Source organism: Micromys minutus (assembly GCF_963924665.1).
Source record: "Micromys minutus genome assembly, chromosome: 14".
Taxonomy (NCBI): Eukaryota; Metazoa; Chordata; class Mammalia; order Rodentia; family Muridae; genus Micromys; species Micromys minutus.
In genome coordinates this window covers 47,164,973-47,191,939 of record NC_137983.1, presented here as the reverse complement: position 1 = coordinate 47,191,939, position 26,967 = coordinate 47,164,973, and the positions used below count along the sequence as shown (strand labels likewise).

Sequence of the window (26,967 nt, the reverse complement as noted above, 5' to 3'; positions counted from 1 at the left end):
TGGCAGCTTGCTGATATGTGCAGTACAGCATCAGAGTAGTCAACTGCTCTGATTTCTGTGAAATAAAAGCACCATCACGTCCAGCCACATTCCAAGGATGTAGACTTTAGGTGAGATGGCAGTGAGCTTGAAACCGGAGAATGTGTTGTTGACAGTAGGGCTAGTGCCTAGTGTTTCCAGGCTCTTGGCCCCTTATTCAAGAAATGAAAGGCTCACTCATATTTACAAAAGGAGCAAGGAAACTTTGCTGAAAGTCTGGAGCTAAAAGCAAATGAGGTTGACATTGAAATTCCCTCTTCCTGCCTGCCTTTCTCATCTCAGGGATGATGTGTGGTTCAATTTGTGAAAAGTCTAAACCAGAAAATCTGTGGAGCTGATACACAAGGCTGAGCAAACTTGTCAATGACACCCAAAGTTGAAACAGATTGATCTGAATAGGAATGGCTCCAATGCCTCACATGTTTGAATGTTTGGTCTCCAGTTAATAGAACTGTTTGAGAAGGACTAGGAGGTGTGGTCTTGTTAGAGGAGTGTGTCACTGTTAAGATGGGCTTTGAAGTTTCAAAAGCTTATGTGAGGCCCAGTGTCTCTTGCTCTCTCTCTCTCTTGCTCTCTCTCTCTCTCTCTCTTTTGCTCTCTCTCTCTCTCTCTCTTTTGCTCTCTCTCTCTTTTGCTCTCTCTCTCTCTCTCTCTCTCTCTTTTGCTCTCTCTCTCTTTTGCTCTCTCTCTCTTTTGCTCTCTTTCTCTCTCTCTTCTGCTCTCTCTCTCTCTCTCTTTTGCTCTCTCTCTCTCTTGTGCTCTCTCTCTTGTTCTCTCTCTCTCGTGCTCTCTCTCTCCCACTCTCCCCACTCCCCGTCTATAATTGTGAATCTTGTGAAGAACTGCTCCAGAGTCATGCCTGCCTTCCTGCTTCTAAGCTTCTCACAACAATAATCGTGGACTAGCCCTCTGAAACTGTAAACAAGCTCCCAGTTCAACGCTTTCTTCTGTAACTTGCCTTGGTCATGGCGCTTCATCATAGCAATAGAACAAGAACCAAGACATGAGTTAAATGAACATCTGTAAAGTTGAGATGGAGTCACCAGTGACTGTCTCCATTCACCCTTAGGAAGCTGGCTAAGCTGCCTTTGAGAAGCTAATCTTGTACATTCCCCTGGAGAAATGTCTAGTTAACCAGGAAGTAACTGGTATGTTAAATTAGGAAGAGGTTTTAGAATTCTTAAAATTTGATGAAATATTAGAGGAATAAAACTAATGACAGATTCAATAATGGCTGAACTGATTTGTTTTGTGTGTGTGTGTGTTGGTGTTGGGGGAATTAAAAATGTATATATGTGTGTGAAAGCCAGACCCTGGTTCAAGTCCATATCATCTAGAAATCTTTGACTGAACCTAGGCCCTCCAGCTCAGCTCTGACTTTGCCTAGTAGTGAGGTTACAAGAACTGATCACTACATCCAGCTTTCACATGTGTCCCATGATTCAAACTCAGGGCTTCATAAATGTACAACAGGGATATCTATTACACTGAACTGTTTTTCCTTTTTATAAATTATTTTCTATAACTCACCGAGGTGTACTTGGTGACTTAAGAAATTCAGAATCTGTCCCTTTACCAGAGCATTTAGAATTCATCAATGGTTACCAATAGGGCTTGTGGACAGGTCTGGGGTGCCTGCTCCTCACAGTCTAGAGAGAGTAAGAAAAAAAATCCGCCTTCTAAAACCCCAATTGATCCTACAAAGAATAGATTCTCAGAGGCCAAATGCAGTATTAAGTGATCTATCGTTAAGCTTGGCCTGGTTACCTAGGAGACATCAGAACTGAAGATACAGCTAAGATGGTTTTAACCTCCTAGATCTCCAGCAAGTTTGTGCTGCTGCTGAAATGCACATAGAAAGGCAGCTTACCAGGATGGTTACAAGCAAAGGCCCCATAGGCTTCACTTCAATCTCACAGATGGCTTTCATCTCCCTCTTTGTTTGGCACCCTCAACACCAAGAACTTGTACTTTCATCTCTACTTCTGTGCAAAGTCTTTTCAATGTCTAACCTGCGTCCATACTTTGACGTCGCTGTTCCTCACCTACTGTCTGCTACTCTTGTGTTCCCATGGGTTAGTACTACCTCTTCTGCCACAGAGGACGAGTTCCAAGGTCTCTTAAATAATCACCTCCTGCCTAAGTCGCGCTTTGGAACTCCACAGCCAAACCTAAGTTGCTGGAAGTGTCCATTATCCATTATTCTACTAACTCAAAATGGAAGCTTCCCTCCAGATTCTACATCTCCAAGAACCAAACACCATGTTACCACTTCTTGTACATCTTTTATTTTCCCTTTGTTTTTTGATATAGAGTCTCATGTGGCCTGGGTTGACTTAAAATTTATAGCTGAGGATGACCTTAAACCTGATCCTGCTGCCGCTACCACCCAAGTCCTAGGGCTGTGTTGTCCTGCTCCATCCATCCTTGTCTCTTCACCAAGCCAACCGAATGTCTTTGGCACTATCTTAATCTATACACTGAATCTATGCCTACAATATATCCATTTAAGTTGTGTAATGTACTAACTGGCTTTTGTTTCTAGCCTTCCAATCTTTCTCCACACCACTAAAAATTCTCCAGTGTTACTTCACAGTACAAAATACCAACTAGGTGCATTTTGTGTAGCATCTGAAGTGCTCCAAATGTCAACCAGTCCTTTGCAAGTTTTGTCTCTCATGGCTTAGTTTCCAAATTCCCCCATGATGCCTGTGTGAAAGCCATACATATTTTTCCTTCACATCAGAAAATATTTAGATCACTTCAGCTGTACCTGAATAGCACTCAACTCTTAATATTCTGCTCAGGCATGACTTCACCAGGTAGATGACTTTGATCTGCCCCTGGATACAACTTCCATGCCTGTCAGTTTTTATTAAAGTTGACCTTGGGTTGTGTCTCCAGGTCACCAGCACAGTTCAGATACATAATAGGTACTCAATGGTTGATTAAAATAAAGAGAATGACACTTGGGGGCCTCAGTGTTCTGATATAATTCAGGAAGGGTGGGAAAGGTAAATTCCTCAGGTCATGGTTCTCACACAGCAGAAGCTCCTGCCAGGGCACAACCCTGGCATCCGAGTACAGTTTGTTTTCCTCCTCAGGCACACGGTTGTAGGAGAGTCACAGTAACGGTGCTCGTAATCTGTAGAAGGAACATAAACTATTTTAGGCAGAAATTTTGAAGCTCTCTGTGCAAAAATCTGTACCATCTAGTAGGGTCAGGAACCTATGGACTTACTGTTGGTGAAAGCGTTGATGAAGGCTTTGATGAAGGTACCTTTCTTCTGTATCAAATCTTTCCGCTCAGTCTGTCCTTCCTGTTTACAGCCTACAGGTGCTAGGTATGAATGAAAGTACTTTTGTTGTAATTTGAACGATAAGAATCTTCAAGTATACCCACTTCTACAGCTCTGTCATAGAGATGCTCAAACTGCTGTTTAGAAGCAAATATATGAAAACTTTACACTTTCATCTTTCACCCTCTCAGGACAGAATATCATTGAGTCTAAATACAATAGCTTGTTTCACACAGATAGTAAAACATTTGAAGATATATAATATGCCACAAACGCTCTAAAATCTGTACATAAATCCCAGGCTTACAAACCCATGTTTTGTAATGTGATTGTATATCTAATTTTCTAATTTCATGAGTGAAGGACTCAGAATGTCAGATACAATGTAAGGTGGCGGTTTCCTACCCAGAAAAACTACTTGCACCCCACTCAAGGTAGAACATAATTTCCTGCTTGTCTTTTACTTGGGGGATAAGAAAAGCTTATACCAAGTACAGGGGCTGTGGTGCCCTCTGTGGTCTGGCTTGTCTATTATGAACCACCAGCAGAAGTGACCAATTCAGAATTCAGACAGAAGATGTCCCTGAGGTGACCTGTATTAGCCTCAGAGTAGCTTTCTGGGCTATGCCCATCATATGTGAAAATGAATACCAAGGCTAAATACCATCTCCTAACCTGGTCTCAGCCCCACTTCCACAGTCCAGTTTGGCACTATTCTGTCCACACACTGAAAGGGACATATGGTCATAGTAGAGACACTTCATAGACATGCCTGTCACAGGATCCTGTGTGTCACCATCACTCATGTAACTCAGAAACTTTGTAATGTCACCTCCCCTTTCCTGTGCTTAACTCACATCTACCCAAAAGCAAGTGTCTCACATGTAGACTACTGGGGGATCCAAACTGATCCCCAATTCTGAGCACATTGTCTCTTAATCTTATTTGTTGGTAGCCTAGGAAGCACAATGAATCCTTAACATAAGGGCACAGGAGATAAATATTTAATCTTATATGTTTATACAATAGAAGGAAAAGGTAAGGGATAAGGGGGACTAACATGGGTAGAGGATGCCTAACTTGCACCAGGAAGCCAGATCCAGATTCTCAATGACCTCCAAAATCAAGTAGTCAAAGTTCTCCGAAGCCCCCTGAGGATTTTAGAGGTGAACAGTGGGTGGAAAGTCAAACCTCTCTTTCCCCCTTCATTCCACATTTGATCTTCTTTCCTCAAGATAGGAAGTGTAATTGTCTAAGTTTCCTCCACAGTGCCATGGTTCCAACTGTATGGATGGATGCTCCTCTTCTGTGAGGCTCTAAGCTTTTACTTCCTGTCCTTGCAGTCAAACCTTAAATGCAGAGTTTCTAGGCCATAACTAAGGGTAAAGTCTGCTGTTGTTCAAGGCCATATCAGTAGAAGGACAATAAGAGGGTCCGGAGTGGGAAAAGTCCCCTCCCCTTTCTTTCTAGATTTCAGCATTTCTGCACAGTTCAAGGTCAGTGTAAAAGCGTGATTGTGAGACTCTTCCTTTTGACTTTCTTCCACCCTACACTGGTTACTGCTCTTTAGAAGCATCCTTCAGGAAGCTGACTCCTTGGAACTAAGGAGATGGATACTGAATAGGGCTTACCTGCCATGACTTGAGAAATCAAGAGAACAACAGAGATGACAAGGTAAAGTAATTTCATTGTGCTCACTTCGGTGGAAAATGCCTTGAAGTTCCTGGAAGAGACAGTGATGTTGAGGAGAATATAATAAGGTCCTTTTTTACAGGTTTAATTAGCACAGCTTGCACAGGGTAGGGAGGACACTGTTGTGTTGAGACTGCAGGGTAAAATATACAACTAACGATGGGTAACCATGAATTGAATAATGCTTGACAACCCTGGATGCATAGTTGAGGGTACTTCTGTTAGTATCTACTGGATCAAGGATTAGGAAAGAACAGAAACAAAGAGAGTAAAAGTGAAAAACAATCACAAAATTGGTGATCTGTTTTATGAAAAGCCTCTGTTGTTTGTGGGGCTGATTTTTAGATGTTTTTAAAACTCTTTAAGAGTTATCTGACTGAACACAGGGACCCCAATGAAGTAGCTAGAAAAAGGACTAAAGGAGATGAAAGGGTCTTCAACCCATGAGAAGAACAACAAAATCAACTAACCAAACCCATACAGCTCCCAGGGACTAAAACACTAACCAATGAGTTCTCATGGAAAGACCCATGGCTCTAGGTGCATATGCAGCAGAGGATAACATTCTTTGGCATCAATGGAAGGAGAGGCCTTTGGTCCAGTGAAGGCTCATTTTTCCAGTGTAGGTGAATACCAAGGCACTGAGGAGGGATAGGGTGGTTGGGAGAGGGAGCACCTTCATAGAGACAATGGGAGGAGGAGTGGGGATGAGATTGTGGGAAAGGAATAACATCTGAAATGCAAATGCAGAGAATTTCTAATAAAAAATTTGGGGGAAAAACAGAATTATGACCTCTTACCTCAACTCAACATTTTCATAGTAATTAAGAGTAGTGCTCAAATGCCTAAAAAGAATAAAAACCTTTGCCTACCTCTTCAGATCTTCCTTGTGAGGTCTCTTCTCTCTTAGGATACAGCTGTTCACGTCTCCAGAAATATATGGCATCCACCCCACTCCCAGTCTCTGCTGGCACCTTTTCCTTTCAGTCTCGGTGAAGGTTGGCCCTAGCCACATGGAACAGTGAGAGCTGTCAAATAGTTCTGGAAGGGCCCTGCTGATTCAGGCTTCTTTTCAGATGATGCTGGAGTCCCATGACTGATAGAATCTTATGTTCTTGGCTCTTTCACTACTAAGCCTAACACAGTCCTTGGGTACATGTAATCTGAGGGGCTTTCCTCAATGAGTCATTGTAAGAAGTGTCTTGGGAAGTGGCTAACTTAAAATTTTTGTGTCTTTTCCTTTTCTCCCTTATGTACTTTCTTCATTTATATATTAGGACCAGTACAAGGAATATATTATGATCATTATGATTTTCTAACAGGCAAAAGAAAATTTTATCATACTGATGCTAACCCCAAGGAATTAAAGAAAATTAATTTAGAAGTATTAATGTGCTAATTAAAGCCAAAACTACATTGCAATGTGCCTCTGGACTCTGCGTACTTCCCTACACAAGATAGTGTAGTAGTATTGGCTCTCAGTGGCAAGCTCTTAACACTAATAACTTTCTGTAGACTAGTGACAGCTTAGAAGACAGGCATCTTTAATTCAGAAGAATGTGACTTTAGAAAACAACTCTATTCTTCCCAGGAGGTGTGCTAAAGAGAGTTCTTCAAAGTGAAATGAAAACATTAAACAAGAAAATATACGTTGGTAGGGTTAATACACATAAAAATACAGATGACTACCATAGCAGAATAGTGTTAGGCATAAAAGTTAAAGTAGCTAAGTGAAAACCTTAGCTATAAAAAGTTCATGGAAACATATAAAATATAGAAATTGTAACATCAGTCACACCAACGGTCAACCAGCGAAGCCCACCTTCAGAATCTTAAAACACATTGAAGCTTACCTGTCATCAGCTTAAATTAGAATCTTAATGCGTATATGATATCTTGTGTAAGCCTTGCAGCCACAAATAAAGTATTTCAAAACTGTGCAAAACCAGAAAATAATCAAAGGCACGTGGCATGTCCAAGCAAGAAAGGAAAAGGGGTGGGGGACAGAAGAATCACAAGACAATGAGTAAAATGTCAATATTTAGGCTCTCCCTCTCTGTTCATACCCCGAAAGTAAATGAATAAGACCTTTTAATCTAGACGTGGAGCAGCTAAACGAATAAAGGTATTCCGATGTGTGCCATGTGCAGAGTCTCACTTTGTATTTTGGATGTTCATTGGTTGAGAGTTAAGGAATGGAAAGATAATCCATGAAAATGATAATAAAAATATGAAAGCAAAATGGATGTACACAGTATCTATATATAAGATGAGCCACACTTTAAGTAAGAAAAGAACCTGTCGTGAAATGCAGGGATGGGCATTAAATAATGATAAAGTGATAGTGGAAGAAGATATGGTAATCATTGTAGAGAACTAAGCAGCCAACACCAGACTCCCTAAGTATATACAGCAAACACAGGCAGAAGGGAGAAGCGCACACACAGCCTTATGCTGTTCCAGAGCCCAAATCCTACTCTCGAGTAGGACAGGCCAGTAAGAAAACATTGGGCTTTGAGACACTGGGGAAGAAATGGACCCAAAAGACTCATGGGAGATGACAACCACTGCCAGCATAGTACACACATCTCAAGCACAGACGGATCACTTTCCAGTATTGACTGCATGTTGGTTGATTATGTCTTAGGATTAAAAGGACTGAAATTAAAACCTTTGTCTTTTCTGGTCATAATGAGTGAAAGTAGAGACAGCAGATGGAAAAAAATCACAGATACGTGAAAATTAACCCACACTTGAACAACAAGCAGATATAAGAAATTAGCATGTTTGAACAACCAAGAGTGATAGAACGTGCTCTTTCCTTTTTGGAACACAGAAAAATAAATTCCAAGTGGGAAATATACAGCTTATACCTATATTTATACATGAGAATTGCCACTATTTTATTATTATATTAAGCAACTCTATATTTTTTTTGCGTATCTTATTCTGTTTTTAAAATATTTATTTTACTTTTTATCTGTGTGTGTGTGTGTGTGTGTGTGTGTGTCTGTGTGTCTGTGTGTCTGTGCTTATGGGTGCAGGTGCCTGCAGAGACCAGAAGAGGGCAGCAAATGCCCTGGAACCTGAGTTACAGGCAATTTTGTGCCACCTGATGGCACTGATGACTCATCTCTTCAGGTTTTCTGTTTTCATTTCTTGCCTGTTCACATTCAGGATTTCTCATTGAAGTTCCTCCTCCTCCCCCTCCCCCTCCCCCTCCCCTTCCCCCTCCCCCTTCCCCTCCCCCCCTCCTCCTCCTCAGGTTTTCTGTTTTCATTTCTTGCCTGTTCACATTCAGGATTTCTCATTGAAGTTCCTCCTCCTCCCCCTCCCCCTCCCCCTCCCCTTCCCCCTCCCCCTTCCCCTCCCCCCCTCCTCCTCCTCAGGTTTTCTGTTTTCATTTCTTGCCTGTTCACATTCAGGATTTCTCATTGAAGTTCCTCCTCCTCCTCCTCCTCCTCCTCCTCCTCCTCCTTCTCCTCCTCCTTCTCCTCCTCCTCCTCCTCCTCCTCCTCCTCCTCCTCCTCCTCTTCCAAATCAGCTTTAACATCCACAAAGTCTGCTGAGTTTGCTTAGGCACTATGAGGTCTTGTTTCTTTGAATGACAAAGCCCATTCAGCATTCATTTTCTTTTAGCAGACAACCTCTGCACTCCTGCATTCCCTGCAAGTCCAGGCTTGCGCATGCTCTCAGCGACCCACTGGCACCCTCCCCGTCAAAGCAGAGCACAGACTCATGCCGCATCGTGGCCTGTGCGAAGGAGCTCCGTCTCTGCTGGGCTCTGCTGCTGCCGAGTGCCCACTTTAGTCTCTTCTTTTTTCTTGATCTTGTGGTTTAAAATCAATATGCCAAAGTTAAATTTTCTCCTCCCACCCCCTTATTTTTTTTTTTTCTCTACTTGGCAATTTTTGTGTGGTAGGTCATATTTAACTTACTTGATTTTAATATGCTAAAATCAGTGTCCTGAAATTGAGAATTTTTAAAGGGTTTTTAACAGTTGGTGACCACCTTGGGCTTTTGCAGATTCACATCCTTTAGCCTTCCAGACCTTGGTTGGAACCTTCCCTGCATTTTCACAGGCTTAGGACAATAAGGACAGTCACTTCGGTTTCCTGCAGTAAATCATGGGGCCCAACTCCCTATCATATCCCATATCTGTGGTGTGAACGTTTGACCCCCTGCCCCTGCCTTGGGACTTTCCCATGTATCCTTCAGTCTGCCAAACAGATGCTTTGGTGGCAACACAGTGACTTTTACAGCCAGAGGTTCTTTCTGGGTGACCTAATTAAAGGGCCCATCAGTAGTGAGAGTCTTCATGTACAAGACATGCATCCATCAGCCACAGGGCTGCCCAGGCTCTGTGCTAGGGATTTAGCTCCCACTCTGACCAAGTTATTTGTTTTAAATTCTCAGACTCTAGAACAGAACAATTAAATTTTGCCCTGAGATTAGAAAATGGAAGGTTTAATTCAGTTTACAGATGGATGGCAATGCCTCAACAAATGTTCAGGAGTAAAACTTTACAATGGGTGAACTACAGTTTTCTACTGAAAAGAAAAACCAAAAAAACCAACCCTTTATTTATGGCTAGCCCTGGTGTATTCAACATGATTATAGTAGGGTTTATTATTATTATAAACTCTTTAAATTTTAACTGATAATTTATGTAAGTTTACCACTAATAACATCCACATTTTAAAATATTTTTTTACTTGCAGGTTTGATAATACCCAACATGCTTTATTAGCTCTAGTAAGATGTGTGTCTGTGAGTGTGTGTGTGTGTATGTGTGTGTGTGTGTGTAAACGTGTGCACACATATCACTGGAAATTTTGTAAGCTTTTGTGCTAAGAAACCAAGGCTAAGATTTCCTCAATTCCATATTGCCATTTGGAGAATAACATCTTGTGGGGTTTTTCACAGATGTCTTTGTGGCTGTGGCAAGAATAGTCGATAGTAGTTTCCAAATTCTAGAACAATTATAAAAGTCATAAAGATCATAAGGATCACTACATTCCTGATTTATCCATTCAGCCATACAGTTCTGTTATGCTTGACGCCGAGTGAGCAATTTTATAAGCCCAGGAGCTTTCTTTTTCCTTTTTAAAAAACTTGATATATATATTTACATTTCAAATCTTATCCCCTTTCCCAAATTCCCCTCTATAAGCCCCCTAACCCCTCCCTTCCCCCTGCTTCTATGAGGGTGCGCCCTCACCCACCTATCCTCTCCTGCCACCCTGCTCTGACATTCCCCTATACTGGGATATTGAGCCTTGGCAGGACCGAGGGCTTCTCTTCCTATTGATGCCCAACAAGGCCATCCTCTGCTACATATGTAGCTGGAGTCAAGAGTCCATCCATGTGTGCTGGACAGTGGTTTAGTCCCTGAGAGCTTTGGTTTGTTGGTATTGTTGTCCTTATGGAGTTGCAAACCCCTCCAGCTCCTTCAATTCTTTGAAAAATTCATCTATAGTCTGGTAATCTGGTCATTAGAATTGCATGTGTGCCAATGTTTTTCACGAATCTCTTGATGTTCATATCCTATCTGCACATGATGCTCTCAGGAAAGCAACAGGATAAAATATAGGTCTGGGGAGGAAAGAGGACCGCTCAACCATGGAGAAGAACCCTAGCAGGAGTTAAGGTGACCCCCATCTGTGTTGAAAAGGCTTGCCCTGCAATTCTGTATACTACATAAGCCTAACTAATTTACGCTATCTCCTTTTTAGAGAAGCTCAAACAAAACTGGAGATATTCCAGGCAGACTATTTAACAAATAAAGTAAAACTCCCTCTATATGATGCCTTAGACCAATAATTCAGGAGAATGCTGGAAGAAAATGGAGCCCCAGCATCGATCTAGTGTTCATGAGGCATGAGCTTCATCTACTTAAGGCCCTGTTAGTAAATTTATCCATGCATAGCAGCTTAACCACACAGGAAGCATCTTCTCCTCTGCTGTAACTTTCTATCTCTCTTCACTTGCATCTTTCTCCTTTCTTTTCTTCTTGAGGAATTACCTGCAGCTTTATTTCTTTTAAGACAAAAAAATGACTTTATTTCTTCTTAATGATAAAGAATGGCTAACATGTTCTTCCTTTAAAAGGTATATACTATTTTATTTATTTTTCATAGGTAACCATTTTTTTTATCTTTTTATTTCCAGTGGGTTTCTTCACACTTAGAATGTTTAGACTTAGAAACCTTAATTTATCTTAAAAATGAGGAAGTAGGGGATTTTGTAATCTTTAATTTTGGAAAAGATTTCATAATCTTCAAAAAGCATGTTTCCTTATAACGTACTTATGTGTCATAAAGGACACTTTTACCAGGAGACCCCAGTTCCTTTTTTTTTTTTTTTTTTTTTTTGTAAGAAACCCAAAATGGGCATTGAATTATAAAAAAAAAAAAAAAAAAAAAAAAAAAAAAAAAAACAAAAAAAAAAAAGACCTTGGCCGTGGGACACAGGAGAGGTGTGCCATCATGGTGTTAATGTAGACTGCCTTCTTGTCAGTAATGTTCACCACAAAGCTGTTGATGATTGACAGATATTCTATAATAAACTGAGCTGGAAGCTTTTGTTTGTTTGTTTGTTTATTGTTTTTTGGTCAGTGTTATTACTCTTGAATTCACCAAAAACAAAAAGGCACCAGCAAAGAACGGGTTTTCATAGCATCCTGGATTCTGCTGTGCATAAAAAGACATGGACATTTATGCAAACTGGGGTTGAAGGAACCTTTGGTTGTATAGAAAAGGCTCTGGTTCTTAAGGGACAGTGGTGCACGGAAGTGTCAGAATGAGAAGGCACACTTCATGAGAAAACTCAGCTTTTCGCTGCACAGAGCAAAGGGTGTCAGTGGTCCCCTGAAACATTATGGAAGAGGAGTTGGCAAGATTCTCAGAGCCAGAGGTCAAGGCAAACAAGAATTAAAAAAAAAAAAACAAAAAAAAAAAACAAAAAAAAATTTTAAAAAAGTGTTCATTGCATTTTCTTATTCAGACCTTTCCTTGACTTAAAAAAAAAAAACTTTTAAAAACACATATTTATTTTGTATTATTTTTCTATGTATGAGTGTTTTAACCTGCCTGTATATAATATGTTCCATATATGTTCCTGCTGTTATTGGAGAAGGCAACAGGGCTAAGGGGAGTCAGAACTTCTAGAACCCCAGTTATCACACAGATGCTGGAAGCTAAATCCAGTTCTTCTGCAAGAGCAGTGGTTTTAACTGTTGAGGCATCCCCAAAGCCCTCAATGTTGGATTTTCACATAGTGTTTAATTTTTTGGTATTTGAATGGTATCAGTGAGGCTTGTCATTTGAAAACAGCTAATCTTGTGGCCAGACATGATTAACCCTTTAGAAGACAGAAATAGATTTAAAAATTAAAGAATAAACAAAACCATTTTTCATACCATCAGGAGACACAATAATTCTTAGTATCTACACAAAGCCTTTGGATTTGTCAAGCTGTTTCTTGCACGAACTTTGAAAAATTATCAAGCCTTTAGATTTTTGTAGGAATGAATCTAACTGGCGTTTTCTGTCCGTAGACAGACTGAAAGAGGAAGCTCATTTGTGGATGCAGAACCAGAAGGTGGCTCAATAAGGCAAGTTTCTTCATGTTCACTATCCATACCCTCTGGTAGTTCCCCTTATGAGAAGCCACAGTGTAATTTATGTATATTTATTTGCTTACTTAGAATGTCCAATGCAACAAATTTGACTGTATCTACTTGAAAACACAAATATAGCTATCTTAGAATGACATGCTACCACAAGATACCACATGATCCCACACAGATAACTATTATTTAAAAGAAATGAACAAGGTCAGTGAGGATGTGGACAAATTGGGCTCCTATGCCATGCTGGTGAGAATGTGGAATGTGACAAGGCTATAGAAAGAGTCTGAAAATTCTTCAAAAGGCAGGAGGCAATACTACATAACTTCGTGATTCTACTTAGTTTAATGAAGTAGAAACTTCTAGTTTCTTTGGCAAGTCAGTTATGTCAAATGATGACATTTGGTGTCAATGAGACATGAGGTCAAAGGTTATAGCAGACATGTGAGAGGACACAAGATGTTTAGAAAAAATATAAATACGACTCTACAGACCTCCCTAATCTTGACTGATTATGTATTATGATACATTAAGCATGTATCAGTTTGCCTTACATTTGCTGAGCTTCACTTGTGATGACTTCATAGAGAGAAACTTGACAAAGGACTGGCTGTGAGGTTCCTGTGGCTTCTTGCTGCTCCGTGGTTGGTGAGACTTGCATTTTCTTCTGGGTTGAACTGCCCTTGCTGATTCATGAGTGGTGTCTGGTGAGTGGACTGGACTGCAGCTGCTGGTTTGTGTTTGGTGTTTACTAGTGGACTGGACTGAGAACAATGAAGATTGGAATCACCCCAAAGAACTTTTTCTAAAGAGGTCCACTTTGCTCATATCCTGATAACCTTTCTTTTTCACTGCCTCTAGTGAGTAGTGGACAATAAGAGAGATTGAACACTTATTAAAATAGGTTGTGAAAAATATATGCCTATAAGTTTATATCCAAAAGAAGGGAAAACAAAAGCTAGAATGAATAGTTGTACACACGCACGTGCACACACACACACACACACACACACACACACACACACACACACAAACACACACACACAAAATCCCCCTACACACCTCCCCATTACTCTATCTTTCTATTCTGCTCCTGTTTCATAGTTGGGTCCAGTCTGCTTGCCATGTTCTCTCTCTCTCTCTCTCTCTCTCTCTCTCTCTCTCTCTCTCTCTCTCTCTCTCTCTCTCTCTCTCTCTCTCTCCCTCTCCTACTCCCTCCTTCCCTGGCTCCCTCCCTCCCTCCCTCACTCACTCTGCTCTGGATTCTGCATACCTCTGGCTGTTTTCTCTCTCATAACTACAATAAAAACCTTCCCATTAACCATACCAGAGTGTCCATGTCGGTTTATTTAGCCTTATTTAGCCTGAAGCACCTTTCTGAAACCTTTCCTCCAACCGCAGTTGCAAAGACTGAATTCTTCCTAACTCTGACTTTTCCTGTGTTCTTTGCAGGCTTGTGTGGGTGGTAAGTTCCCACTATTTTCTGTGCCTACAAGCCTGGCCTTTTTAAGAACATCTCCTGTCATGACTCTGGAATGTCCAGATTCTGATGACAGAGTTGGTTGCTATGCTGGCATCTACTGGATCCTCTGAGGTTACCAGAAGACACAGCATACTATGCTCCTTTTGGAGGATTTGAGCTGCTCAGACACTCCCAAGGCAGGCTCTCATTCCATCCTTCATCCTACCCCATCAAGAAAAACTGTTAGAGATAGCCCATGTGTGCTCACCAAGAATGTGCAACTCTTGCTGGTCTTGTCTTCACTAACCTTCAACTCAGGAGACAGGCACAGCTAAGAAGTTCTCCTGGCATCCCTGCTGGTCCCTCCTGCTGACTCCTGCTGAGGATGAGGCCCAGCTGTCTCAGCTAGGTAAGACCACTGCTGCTGATTCCTATTTGCTATCCCTATTATCAAACCAGACTGTTGGTGTGTTCCTGAAGTGTTTGCAAGTGGAATGAGTTGCCACCACTAAGCTAATCTGTGAGCTGAATTGCTGATTTCCAGACAGCGCAGACTGAAGTTGCTCCAAAGAACCATTTGTAAATAAGCCCACTTCACATATCCTCTCTTTTCCACTACCTCCAGTGGATGGTGGGCTAAAGGAGAGGTTAAAACATTTAGGTACCATCATTAAAAGATAAGAGTTGAAAAAAATTAAAGTTACATGGGACCTTGAGAAGAAAGAAAATTGAAGACATGGTATTAATAATCTCCATGCAATAAGAAAGCAGATTAGTAATTTACTGTTTGCCTGATTTATTTACAAAACATAGAGATGAGCTTCATCCTGTAATCCAAGTCTTTAAGTCAATGTCTTTGGGTGGATACCTTTTTATGAAGATATGTTCCAGTGTTGGACCTAGAGACACAGGGAACATTAGACACTAAAATTACACCTAGTACACAATAGCAGAGAATCTGAGAGAGCTCCCATGCTGAGTTGAGTCTGTTTGCTGTGCTGCTACATCAGAGCAAGCAGCTTAAATAACTCTGCTAGTGTTGTAAGACCCCAAGGAGTGTTAGCTCAGGAGAGTGACCTACAAGCATGACCCACAGAGCACAATTAGACGATAGACCGATGTAATAACCAGGTTTTTATTCCATGTACATGGGGTTGCTCATCCTTGCAGAGAGTCAACTCCAAACTTAAAAGGCATACATCTTTTATACTTTTTTGTGAGGGAGCGGACTACTATTTTATCATTGGTCAGCAGTATAATTTTCAGAAAGAGGAGAGGAAGAGGGAAGGAAAGTGGGGAGAAACTTTGGCAGTAAGGTTGTTGACAATTTGCATTCTCCTTGGAATTTAGTACAAGGAGGGGGTATTGTTTTTGTTTCCTATTACATTTTTTAGTCAATTTAAGAGGGGTTGGGGGATGAGACAGGGTTTCTCTGTGTAGCTTTAACTGTCCTCAAATTCACTTTGTAGTCCAAGCAAGCAGGCCTCACACTTATAACTTCTACTTCTCCATTGCTGGGAATAAAGGAACCAGCACCAGACTTGGCATTTTTTCTTTAAACTTCATATTCTTTTGCTTGTCCATATGGTCTCCAATTTTGTGGGGTTTATGGGTTTTATGTATATTTGTGTGTCTGCATGTGTGTGAGTATCCTGTACCCTTTCTTTTTGTTTGTTTGTTTTGTTTATCTGCTGTTTGAGAGAGACAGACAGACAGACAGACAGATAGATAAATGTAAGTCATGGGGTTGGAATAGTGAGAAAAGTTTGGGAAGAGATTCAAAAGGGGATACTGTGATTAGAATATATTGTATGAAAGAAGAATATTGCCAATAAAAACCAGAAAAAAAGAAGAAATGGTGTGTGTTTATACAAGGTTAGTGAGAGAAGAAAGAAGCACTGAAGGGTATGGCCTCATCTTGGGGTACAGCACTGTGTGAGACAGCAGTCTAGATGTCTTTGAAGCAGAGGAAAAAGGTAGCACACCGAGTATACAAATTAATCAGGCTCAAGGTTAGAGGCAACACTCCAGGGTCAACACTGGCTCTTCTATTAAAATATGTGTGCTGTCTGAGGATAGAAGGAAGATTGTGATCAGAAGGGCAGGAGGTAGAAAAGTAAGAATAGCACAGGAAAGATGTCCTCAGTGTCAATGATTCAGTGTCGCCACCTGCCGTCCTGCTTCCTGTGCATTTCCTGGGCAAATGTACTAAGTGTGATGTGAAAATAACACGGTTCATGAGAACCATGCATGGAGAGAAAGACCTTGACACAGGTACAGGTAATAGAAGGAAAGTATTTATACCAGGAAATCGCTAACACAGAATGCTTAAGGTTTACAAAAGACAGCGGGACTGTAAGAGTTTACAATTAAGAGTCAACTATGGAGTTAATGCCACAGAAAATTATAAGCTTCCAAAAATTTTGTAAAAAATAGGCAACAGTGTTAAGTTACTATATTTATGAAGATGAAGATCCATGTATTATGTCATCTTAAATCATAATTGTTACATATATACACACATGTGCATAATTTTTAATGCATATAGATGCACGCATGTATCTATAACAGTCTATTTAACATTGCTCATATGTCGACATGTCTAGGGTGAACCTTTTGGGATTTAGACCTACAACTGATAATAGGACCTTATAAAACTAAAAACCTTCCCTATGGCAAAGGAAGTTTTCAATTCAGTAAAGAGGAAGTTCATGGTGTGGTAAAGACCCTTTGCATGCCTGCTATGGGTTATTATCCAAAATATAAAGAATAGGAAAATAAATTAAGGCAGTTACAACCAGCCAATAAAAACTCACAGATGGATCTGAACAGAAAATATAGGGGGCAAAAGAAATAAATTGACTAAAATGAGATCAGGAATGTTCAAGGTGTCATGGCTGCACTGTGCAAGCCCACGTCAAACCAAATTCTAGCATAAAGCCTGGAGTTGGATAAAAACTTCACTCCTTTCAGTGGACATATCGCCAATTGTAAGCTACTGGGTGGGAGAGATATTTTTTCTGAGTATATATCCAGGTGAAATTGACCATGCAAAAACCTAAAAACATATCTGTAGGAAGCCGTATTGGATTTGGGACAAAGAGCGGCGCCCTAAGATGGCACTGGTGTCTGCCCTCTCTAACTAGTAAAAACCCCAAGGCGCATGTGCCTGTATCACGCCACATTACTGACCAATTATGATGAGACACCTCAGCTGGCGGCCGGGTGGGGAGGATAAAAGGAGAGAGCCTCCCGGGCACGGGGCTTCCCATCCATCAAAGCATCAAGAAAGGAGTCCTGAATAAACCGCTGAGAGAAGAACCTGGCCGTGTTGCATCTTTTCCTTGTGGGACGAGGTTGGGCGTGACACATATCGGCAGCCCAAATTGATCCAGAGGGATTTTTAGAAAAGAAAAGAAAAGTAAAAGGAAATGAATTTGGGTGGGTAGGGAAGGGGGTGTCATGGGATGAGTTTGCACAGTGAAGAACATTATTGAAATAGACTAGCCAGTTGTTGGAAACTTTGATAGAACTCATAGAAATAGGTAAGAAGTGTATTTTCAGGTGTTTACTATTCTTATCAGGGAAATGGAAATGAAAAGTTCTCAGAGGTCTCATGTAACCATAGTCAGAATGACGAGGATCAAGGAAACAATTGTCAACAAGTGAGGGTGAGGGTCTAGGGAAAGGGGAACCATCAGACACTGTTGGTGAGATTGCAAGTTGGCACAGGAACTAAGGATGTTTGTGTGAAGACTTCTCCAGGGACTGCAGGGAAATCTCCAGGGCACAGCAGCCCCCAAAGGCAAAGACCAATGACTCAGGATTCTCAATAACAGATATTTCTTTACCATCTTTATTGCCTCTGAGTTCACAATAGCTACAGACAGGAAACAACAAAATGCCCTACAACTAAAAAACATGCATCCTGAAAATGTGGAAAGCATTTTTTATTGTTAGTCTAATCTAAAGGAAGACTTGCTAAACAGAAGCAGCTGGAAGTCTTGTCTCTTTGTATCTAACCTGTTGCTCATCCATGATATGACTGCTAAAATGTAACTACGACTTCTTTAACAAAAGATTCACTGAAGATTCTGCTACATGGCTAAGAAGAGTCCTGTCTAAGCCACATAGAAAGCATAAAACAAAAAACAAACAAAAAACAAACAAACAAACAAACACCCCCCCCCCCCAGAAAAACAGATTCTTTTACTGTAAGGAGTTTATTGAAGAAAAAAATTGAGGCAATGCACAAGGGTAATGACAGATGTTGAGGTACCAGAGCACATGGTTATCTTGTCCTTGTTCATATTCATCGGCAGCAGAATTTATATTGTCTATGTGGACCTTTTACACAGAACGCAGTGTCATATTCATTAGGTCCACAGGATGGTTTGCAGCGGCACTGCCAGGGCTTTTTTAAGCCTGAGGAAACAGAACGCATCATGCTTTAAGTAAGGAGGCCATCAGTGTGTGATAGTGAACAATCCTATGACAATGTACTGTACATAGGAGAGACTGGGTTTGCTGCATTGGTGACATCACAGCCAATAACATGACCAACTCCAAACACTTGAAATAAGACACTTAACAAATGCTGATCACATGCAGTGCTTGACACCCACACCACATTCAGTTACATTTTTCTTCCTGACTCAGCACATTTATAAACTGAATTTTGGTTTCCTGTAGGTTAATGTTAAAATGATACATGAAGGCAGGCTACCCTGAACACAGATTGAGAAATTAGAAGCTACTTCCTTCTTTGACAGAATTATTTGGGAAATGTATTTTAAAAAGATGGTTTGTTTATTTAGAAGAGAGTATAAGGCATTAGTGCTCAAGTGAATTTTGTTATTTTAGTTAGAAGAAGAGAGTACAGAGTTTGACCTGAATCACATGTAGATTTTTCACCCATGGTTCAGAATCTAGATGGAATAAATTAGTCACTGACTCCAAGTATAGAGTGGTGATATTTGCAAGTTAAAAAGGTCATTAAAAATATAAGTCTGTACACCAGGAAGAGTGAATACAGACATATACTAGAGAAGTTATTAATAAATAAAGATCTGAGACTCCAGATTGAGAGCTAGATCAATATACCTTGGACTAAAGTCCTGGGTTTACAAGTTGCTTACTTATGGTTACTGAAATTGATAAAAGGTGTTTGTTTTATGAATTACCTTGCTAAGGACATGTGGCTAGTCAGGTGCTGGCTAGTGAAGGTTTGTGGTTATTTTAAAATTTTCAATACAGGAGCTAATATTCTCTTAATGTGGGATCTATGGGAATTTGAGTTGATTTCTTGACATGACAGATTACTAGAGGCCTAAAAATAGTATTGTGCATTTTTAAAAATTTTATTCATTTGTTTTATATTGCTTTAAATTTCAAAATGGGTGTGATGCTGAGTTTTTTGGTTTTATTATTTCTCTGGGAGAGAATACAAAGTAAATGATATTCTGGTTGCTGACCTAAGAACACACTACTTTGGGAGAACAGTTTTGTCTTTGTGTTTAAAAAAGGGTGCTTACACTCTACAAACCTTCCCCAATTATATAGATCAGATTTGATAAAGGGTGACTGCCTGAAAAACCAAATTCAACAGGATGAAATAAAATATAACTTGATACTAAAATGTTTTATTTAGAGATTCACGTATTACAGAATGTGCAGCTATGGTGAAGCTTGTCATCTGAATGCTGAACTGACCTGCTTAGAACCCTGATTTCAGGAACTTTCATCCAGATTCAGCCAGGACAGGCATCAGAGACTACAACAATCACCAGAGAGGCCTGTCTGGCTTCCTCATCTTCTCCCCATTCTAGATTCTCACTGTCCATATATTTAGCTTGAAGAAGCTATGAAAAGTCTTCCCCTTAATTCCCTGGGCTTTGGTAGGTAAAGGTGGTTATTCTACATTGTTTTTATGAGGAATTTAGAAATGGTCATCATTTAACATGGAGGAATTAGGCAGACTGATTTGTATAGCCATAATCTCCTTTGCTAACTAAGCTAGAATCCTATCTTACACTGGTAGAAATCTTTCCAATTGCAACAAAGTTGAAGTTGTAATCTTTACAGTGGTACGGAATTTATTTGACATAGATTTAAGGTTTTCATTGCTATAATTTCTTATTGATTTAAAATTAAGATTTGTATAGTTGCTTTCATATAAGTATTGTACCTATAGAATACATTTGGGAATACAGGGCTTAGATCTAGTCCTCTAACTGCAATTTTACACTGATTTTAGTTGATTAAACAGTATAAGCTAAGGGCCAGATAGCACCCTCATGGTTCTGAGTCAATTAAAAGGGTGTGTTTTAGACTTCTCAATTAGAAATGGCCAAGAGTAGTCAAGGCTTAACAGTTCAGAAATGCTTTTTTGTAATTAGATGGTTTTCAAAAACATAAGAAATCCATAAATTATGACATTTAATGTTATTTATCTTTTGTTGAGACATATCTGCTCCTTACAGTTCCCCTTTGGTGTATTTAATGAAGATCATCTCTACCTCCAAGTGAGGTTATAACTTGTGGCTAGACAGCCACTAGGCAGAAACTTTCTATTTCATCTACAGACACATCCAGAAAGAGACACATTATACAGAATTGTCAACTTATAATATTTGATGAGCCAAATTTAATTGCCCTTCAAGATTTCTGCATTTCTAAGGTCTGTAAGTCATCCTGAGCCAGAAGGCTGAAGACGTGCATGTTACTAACAGGGCACTACTAGTAGAGATTTGTCTCTACAACATGTCTGTGATCTGGAAGCTGGGTTAGATTTCTGATAGAGTTGAAGACTAATTTAGTTTTATAAACTACCTAAGCTAATTAACTTTGAGAAAACCTAGTTATTTAGAGTATTTTCAAATGGTAATATGTGTACAAATTATTTTTTTCAGTAAAAAGAAAGGGTGATGAGTAGGTTGATATCAAGGTGACATACAATTATACAGTAGAGAGTGGGTGGGGACAGAGTTCTGGGGAGGATTAAGCAGGGAGTAGGAAAGACGAGGCAACATGGGAACATACATGGATGTTTCTCTTGGTGTGTCTCTGCATAGATAAGATTGTTATAATTATTTTTGTAAATCTTTATCAGTTGGTTTTAAGATTATTGTGCAGAGGGATTGTGGATTAAGAACTATGCCTATAAATCTGTTTATAAATTATTTATTGGGGAGTCATGATTATACTGGGCAGTGGAGGGCAGTGGGTAAACACAACATGCTGGGGCAGTCATGGGCCATCTGGGAGAGAAGCGGCAAGGACAGTGGAGTGGAGTGTGACTGGGTCAAAAACTCTGGTGTCTGTGAATACATAAAGGTGGCATGGAGCTGCTGAGATACAGATATCCAGAAGTTCTGTGTTGTTCTACAGGAGCTGAAGCTAACACGGGATGAAAGGTTATCCTTCATTTTATATTTACAAAAAACCTTCCCCAAATACAATTTTTAAAGCAAAACATATCTCTTCCTATGACAAAATTATCAACCAGGTATTAAAAAAAAACTAATCAATATGTTCTATATTTTAAAGCTTTTTCCACAGATAAATTGTTAGATCAAACATCTTAAAAGAAAGATAGAAAAACCAAAATAAAAGAAAAAAAAAAAAAACGAAAGAAAACCGAGTACGATGGCTTAGCTTTCATTTTTGCTTCTGTGAATAACTCAAGACAGGGAAATTCTGATGGGATCAAAGGACACTTACCTGAACCAGACTGTTCTTTACTAGATTCCAGGGCTCATCCACAACCCCTCCCTCAGAAGACTCTCAGCCTCCATGATAATGGGTAGTACCACTCACCTAAGACTTGAAGAGCAGAGCCTTCTAGGCCTTCAAAGGAGACAGATACATCCTGGTCCTCTTCCCCTGGCTGCTCCTCAGTTTTAGTTGCTTCATCTGCCTCTTGCATAGAATCAGCCTGGACCTGGAAAGCCAGCAGGACAAGTGCAGAGAGGAGGACAAGTGTCTTCATGGCTGTGAGTCACCTGGAGGATTGTTGAGCAGGAGCCCAGTGTGTGGACAGTTATGTGCTTGCCTACATTTATGGGGCAGAGACAAGCCCCACACATAGAGAAGGCACTCATTGATGGAGACCTGCTCCCACCTGTTGTCCTCGAGATCACTTTGATGTTCCTCTGTCCTTAACGCTTTCATGTTGATGTTGCACTGTGTGTTCAGTAATACACCCTCACCCTGCCACACACACAGTGACAATGATTGATAATGATGACTGGGTCTTTCTACCTTCCCCTGTTTCCCATCTGCTTGAGTATTTACCTCTGAATGGTCAGGAGAGAAAATAGACGGGCACTGCCTAATTTAATAATCTCATGGAACAAAGGATTTCTGTGATCTTCTCAGATAGTATGAACCCAGGACCAAACCTTTACCAGGTGGATTGGAGAGTCAGTTCTCTACATGTTTCAGGGTACTAGCAATCATCCTCATGGAGGACAATTGTGTGAACCCTTCCTTTGTGGCCATTATAGAGAAAGTAAGATGGCCTTATTGTGCCCCCTCACAAATTGAGTTTAAGTTTCAAAAGCTTGTCAGAGTGAAGCTGGAGTGGATTTTTCTGAAGAAGCCAAAGTGAAGGAACACATCTTACAAGAATGTGCTCCATGTGGCTCTTCACACTTGGGACCCACAAGTCATGTGGCACTGCACATGTCTGAGATGCTACAATGCTTTTACTTTTAGCACATGAGAACTGACCTAGAAGAAATGACATCCACAGTGTAGAGAGGGTCATAAGCTGCTACCTAATCTCAAGAAGTGCTGCCATGTCATAGACCAATACTGTTCTGTTCTTGTTTTATCCCATTTCACTCACTGTATACAAATCAAAAGTTACAGAGCATCCTGCTGTTTTCAGTCAATGTATGGAGTCCCATTGTCTCAAGTGCCAGCTCCTATTTACGTTTTACATGTTAATAATTACTATTCATTGCTTACAATGTTTTTATTACAGCTTTGTACAATAGTTAGCAAAGGAGCAAGAGTAGATTTTACACACACATATTGAACATATATATATATGTATATGTATATACATAATTGTTTAATGGAACATAGCCTCTGGAATACCTCTGTAGACTTAGATATATGAGTCTAGAAGCACATCTTAGAGTTTAGACACAAAACTGTCTATTCTGATTGTTGCAGAGTTGGTCTCAATATCTCTTACTAATATTTGCATGCTCAAAAGGCCATCATGCTCATGTGAAGGATTTGTTTCTGTGTTTTTTTCTTTCTCTTCTTTCTACTTGTGTCCAGTATAGAATGGGGTCATAGAAGTCCCAGAGATTGCTGAACCCACACAATATATCCATCCCATAGAAAACCCTTCTAAGTACTTCTAAGACCATCAAGTTTTGGTTTGCACCACCATTTTCATTCTCTTATTGCTTTACATTCTCTTCTTTGTTTCTTCCTGAACCCTAGTAACATAAGTTGTCTCATTTGGGGATAGACACCTACTCATGGACACTAAAGAAGTTAGGAACCAGAGTCCTCTCTCTGTGAAATTGCACCGAGTCATTTATATACTTCTGGGGTTTATTGGGGGAAAAGAAGTCCTTTAGTTTGTGAATTTATAGTCTGATGGAATTTAGTGGTTTTTCTGCAGGCTAACATAGGTACTGTGATGCTTTTCTTACATTCCTTGTCCCACTCTGATAGGTCTAACTGAGAGTTCAGTATTGTACTAGTACATTTTCTCATGAATTGACAGCAGAGGTACACACGTGTGTATTTGGTCAGATGCTCCACTGAGAGAGTGGTTGGCACATTTGTCTTTCAATTTTAAAGAAAATTATTTACTTCTATTTTATAAGTGATTTTCCTGGATGTTTGTATGTGTGTGCCTATGTCTGTGGAGACCAGAGTGGAGAGCCAATTCCTCTAGTACTGGAATTTCAGAATGCCATGAGCTGCTATGTGGGTTTTAGAACTGAACTAGTATTCTCTCACTATAAGAGCATCATGTGCTCTTAACCACTGAGCCATCCTTCTAGTTGAAAATTTTAATTAATCTTTAGCTGCCATTCAGAAAGTCTGGAAGTTTTCACTTTATAGCACATGTTGCAAATCTCATTAAAGATTATCATTTCTCTTTGTCCTGTGTTGTTTGCTGTACCAAAAATATCTGCTCGTAGGTTGGTGTGTATGTGTAGATGAGGGCTGGCACAAACTAGATCAAGGCCATACAAGACTGGACAGTAAAATGTGAAGTGGCTACACCGTTTTTGTAAGTCAGGGGAGAAGAGGAATGGGGGAGAATCAAGATGAATTTGGAGAAGAATGATCCATATACACGTCGTCTTAATTGAACCATACGTAGTTATGTATATATTTCAAAAGATGGATCTTTATAGGTCAAATTATGTTATCTAGGTGAGTGGTTTATGTCTATTAATTGGTTGTGAGTTTATTGTATAGATGTATTCTGGATTGTGAATTTAACATATAAAACTGATGATAGTGGATTGCAAATTTAACATATAAAACTGATGATAAATTACAAGACTCTGGAGCTTTGGTTTTACTGGGCTGCAGGGAATGTGAGCAGAGTTCCGGCTGGCAGAGACTCTACTGGGAAAGAGTACCTGGGGCTAGAGTGGCGTACTGCCTCGGTGGAGTGGCTAGCAGAACGCGATGTGTGTGCCAAGCATGGCAACCTGCTAAGGGTTCAGTGAGTGAAAGTGTCGTGGCAGAGAAGCCAATGAGGCCCGTGACTCATGGCTTTCCTGCTTAAGGACCATGTGGCTCCTCTTGAGATGCGAATGTGCAGGAACCAGTAGTCGTACTTTTTAGTATTTACAGCAACAGGTGGTAAGCAAACCCGTTAGGCAAAAATCCACTAGAAAATTTAAAATTTCAGAGAAAGTTTTATTTTTCAAGTAAGAGGCATCCAGCTCCACGTGGAGTCACATGATGTCTTAAGTTCAGGAACCTTAAATAAGAAACAGGGTGGCCTGCTTGCAGGCTGTAGGTCCCCTGCTATGATAATTACTGGCAGCTCAGAGAGCTTAACCGTTGGATGTATTTTGGGTTAAAATCCTGGTAAGATGAGCTGCCTACTTCTTTTTGACATGCATTAATGGAAATATGATTAAAGTTGTTTTTATAAAAAATAGAAATTATTAATTTTTTCCAATCACTAGGGGATTTTCACCCGTGGTTCAGAACTAGGATAGAAAAAAATTAGTTACTAACTCCAACTAGAGAGTGGTGATATTTGTCAGTTAATAAAGTTATTTAAAAAATAGAAGTCTGTACACCAGGCAGAGTAAATACACACATATATTATAGAAATTTTTAATAAATAAAAGTCTGACACTCCAGGGAGAGAGCTTAACAGATCGATGTATTTTGGATTAAAATTCTGGTTTAATAAATTGCTTACTTCTTAATAGTATTGATATTAATAGAAGTGTGATTATATTGTTTTATGATCTAACCCACTAATGCCATATGGTTCATTGATGCCTGCTAGTAAGGTTTTGTAATTTTTTTTTAATTACCAGAGCAGGAGGCTCATTTTCTCATAACGTGGGCTCCATGGGAATTTTGAGGTTATTTTCAGACATGACAGACTATTTGAGGCCTAAGAATAGGTTAATACAGTGTTTTAGTTTATTATTTTGTTTTAATATATTTTTAATTTTAAAAAAAGTATGATGTTGAGTTTTTTGGTTATATTATTTCTCTGGGAAAGAGTACAAGATACAAGCATATATTGATTGCTGACTAACAGACATGCTATTTTGGGAGAAAAATTTTGTCTTTGTGTTTTTAAAAAGGGTGATTAGCTTCCAGAATTATATAGATCAGATTTGATAGATGGAGATTGCCTAAAAAAGTAGATTCAAGGGAATAAATAAAAGAAAATAAACATAATGTCATTCTAACTATATAGATATCTCAATTATACTAAAGATTTCTTTTGAGATTTATATATTACAGAATGTTTAGCTTTGGCGAGTCTCACCATCAGAGCTGTTTGAACTTGATCCTTTGGATCTGGCCCAAGGCAGACATCAGAGACTACAGCAGTTATTGGTGTGGCCTTTCATTTTGAGTCCTGACCTACTTCCTCAATGTTCCTCCCCGCCTTCTAGATATCATAATGCCCTGTGCAGCTGAAGAAACAGTTAGAGAGTTGTTGCCCAGATTCCCTGGACTTTGTGTGGCTGAAGATGGTCATTCTAAGGTTGTTTTTTTTTTTTTTTTTTTTTTTTTTTGTGGGGAATTTATAAATGATTATAATTTAACAGGGAGGAATTAACTAGAACTGATTTGTATAGCCATAATTTCTTTTTGTTAAAAATCCTTACATTACTTAGCTAAAGTCATATCTTAATATTGGTATAAAACTTATTTGTTACCAGCCAAGATTTTCTTTGACATAAATTTCCTCTATTGTTACAAAAAATTTAAAACTAAAAGATTTGGATTTAGTACTACCATTGATGTTGTTGCAAACTTCTGAGATGATTAAATAAAGGAATTAGGGGCCTAATAACAAATTAATGGCTCCTAGTTCACCTTAGGGTGTTTTTAAATAATATTTGCATCAAAAAGAGCAGATAATAGTTAACAGTAAACAGTCCAGATTACTTTATATAGATAGATGGTATTCAAAAATGTCAGAAAGCCACAAAATGTGACATTTAATATTATTTATCTTTTGTTGAGACATTTCTGCTTCTTGCAGTTCTCCTTTGGTGGATTCAATGAAGAAATTAAATATCTATACCTCCAGGTAAGGTAATACTTTGTGGCTTGGTAGCCACGGGGCAGAAACTGCCTATTTTACCTACAGA

At 39.6% G+C, this 26,967-nt stretch overlaps 2 protein-coding genes across 2 annotated transcripts; both read right to left on the bottom strand.

Moving 5' to 3' along the window:
• Window positions 1-3,062: 3,062 nt before the first annotated feature.
• Window positions 3,063-5,027, bottom strand: LOC308430016 (uncharacterized protein; the record flags this gene model as incomplete). The annotated part of the gene is made up of 3 exons (XM_080929096.1): window positions 3,063-3,184; window positions 3,281-3,379; window positions 4,970-5,027. The coding sequence occupies 3 exons, from the start codon at window positions 5,025-5,027 to the stop codon at window positions 3,063-3,065; spliced, it is 279 nt and encodes a 92-aa protein (XP_080785222.1).
• A 9,917-nt stretch (window positions 5,028-14,944) lies between these two features.
• On the bottom strand, window positions 14,945-22,112 carry LOC308429926 (defensin alpha 4-like; the record flags this gene model as incomplete). Its single annotated transcript, XM_080928960.1, has 2 exons — window positions 14,945-15,021; window positions 21,941-22,112. 2 exons carry the CDS (start codon window positions 22,110-22,112, stop codon window positions 14,945-14,947), a joined length of 249 nt encoding a protein of 82 aa, XP_080785086.1.
• Between the last annotated feature and the right edge of the window lie 4,855 nt (window positions 22,113-26,967).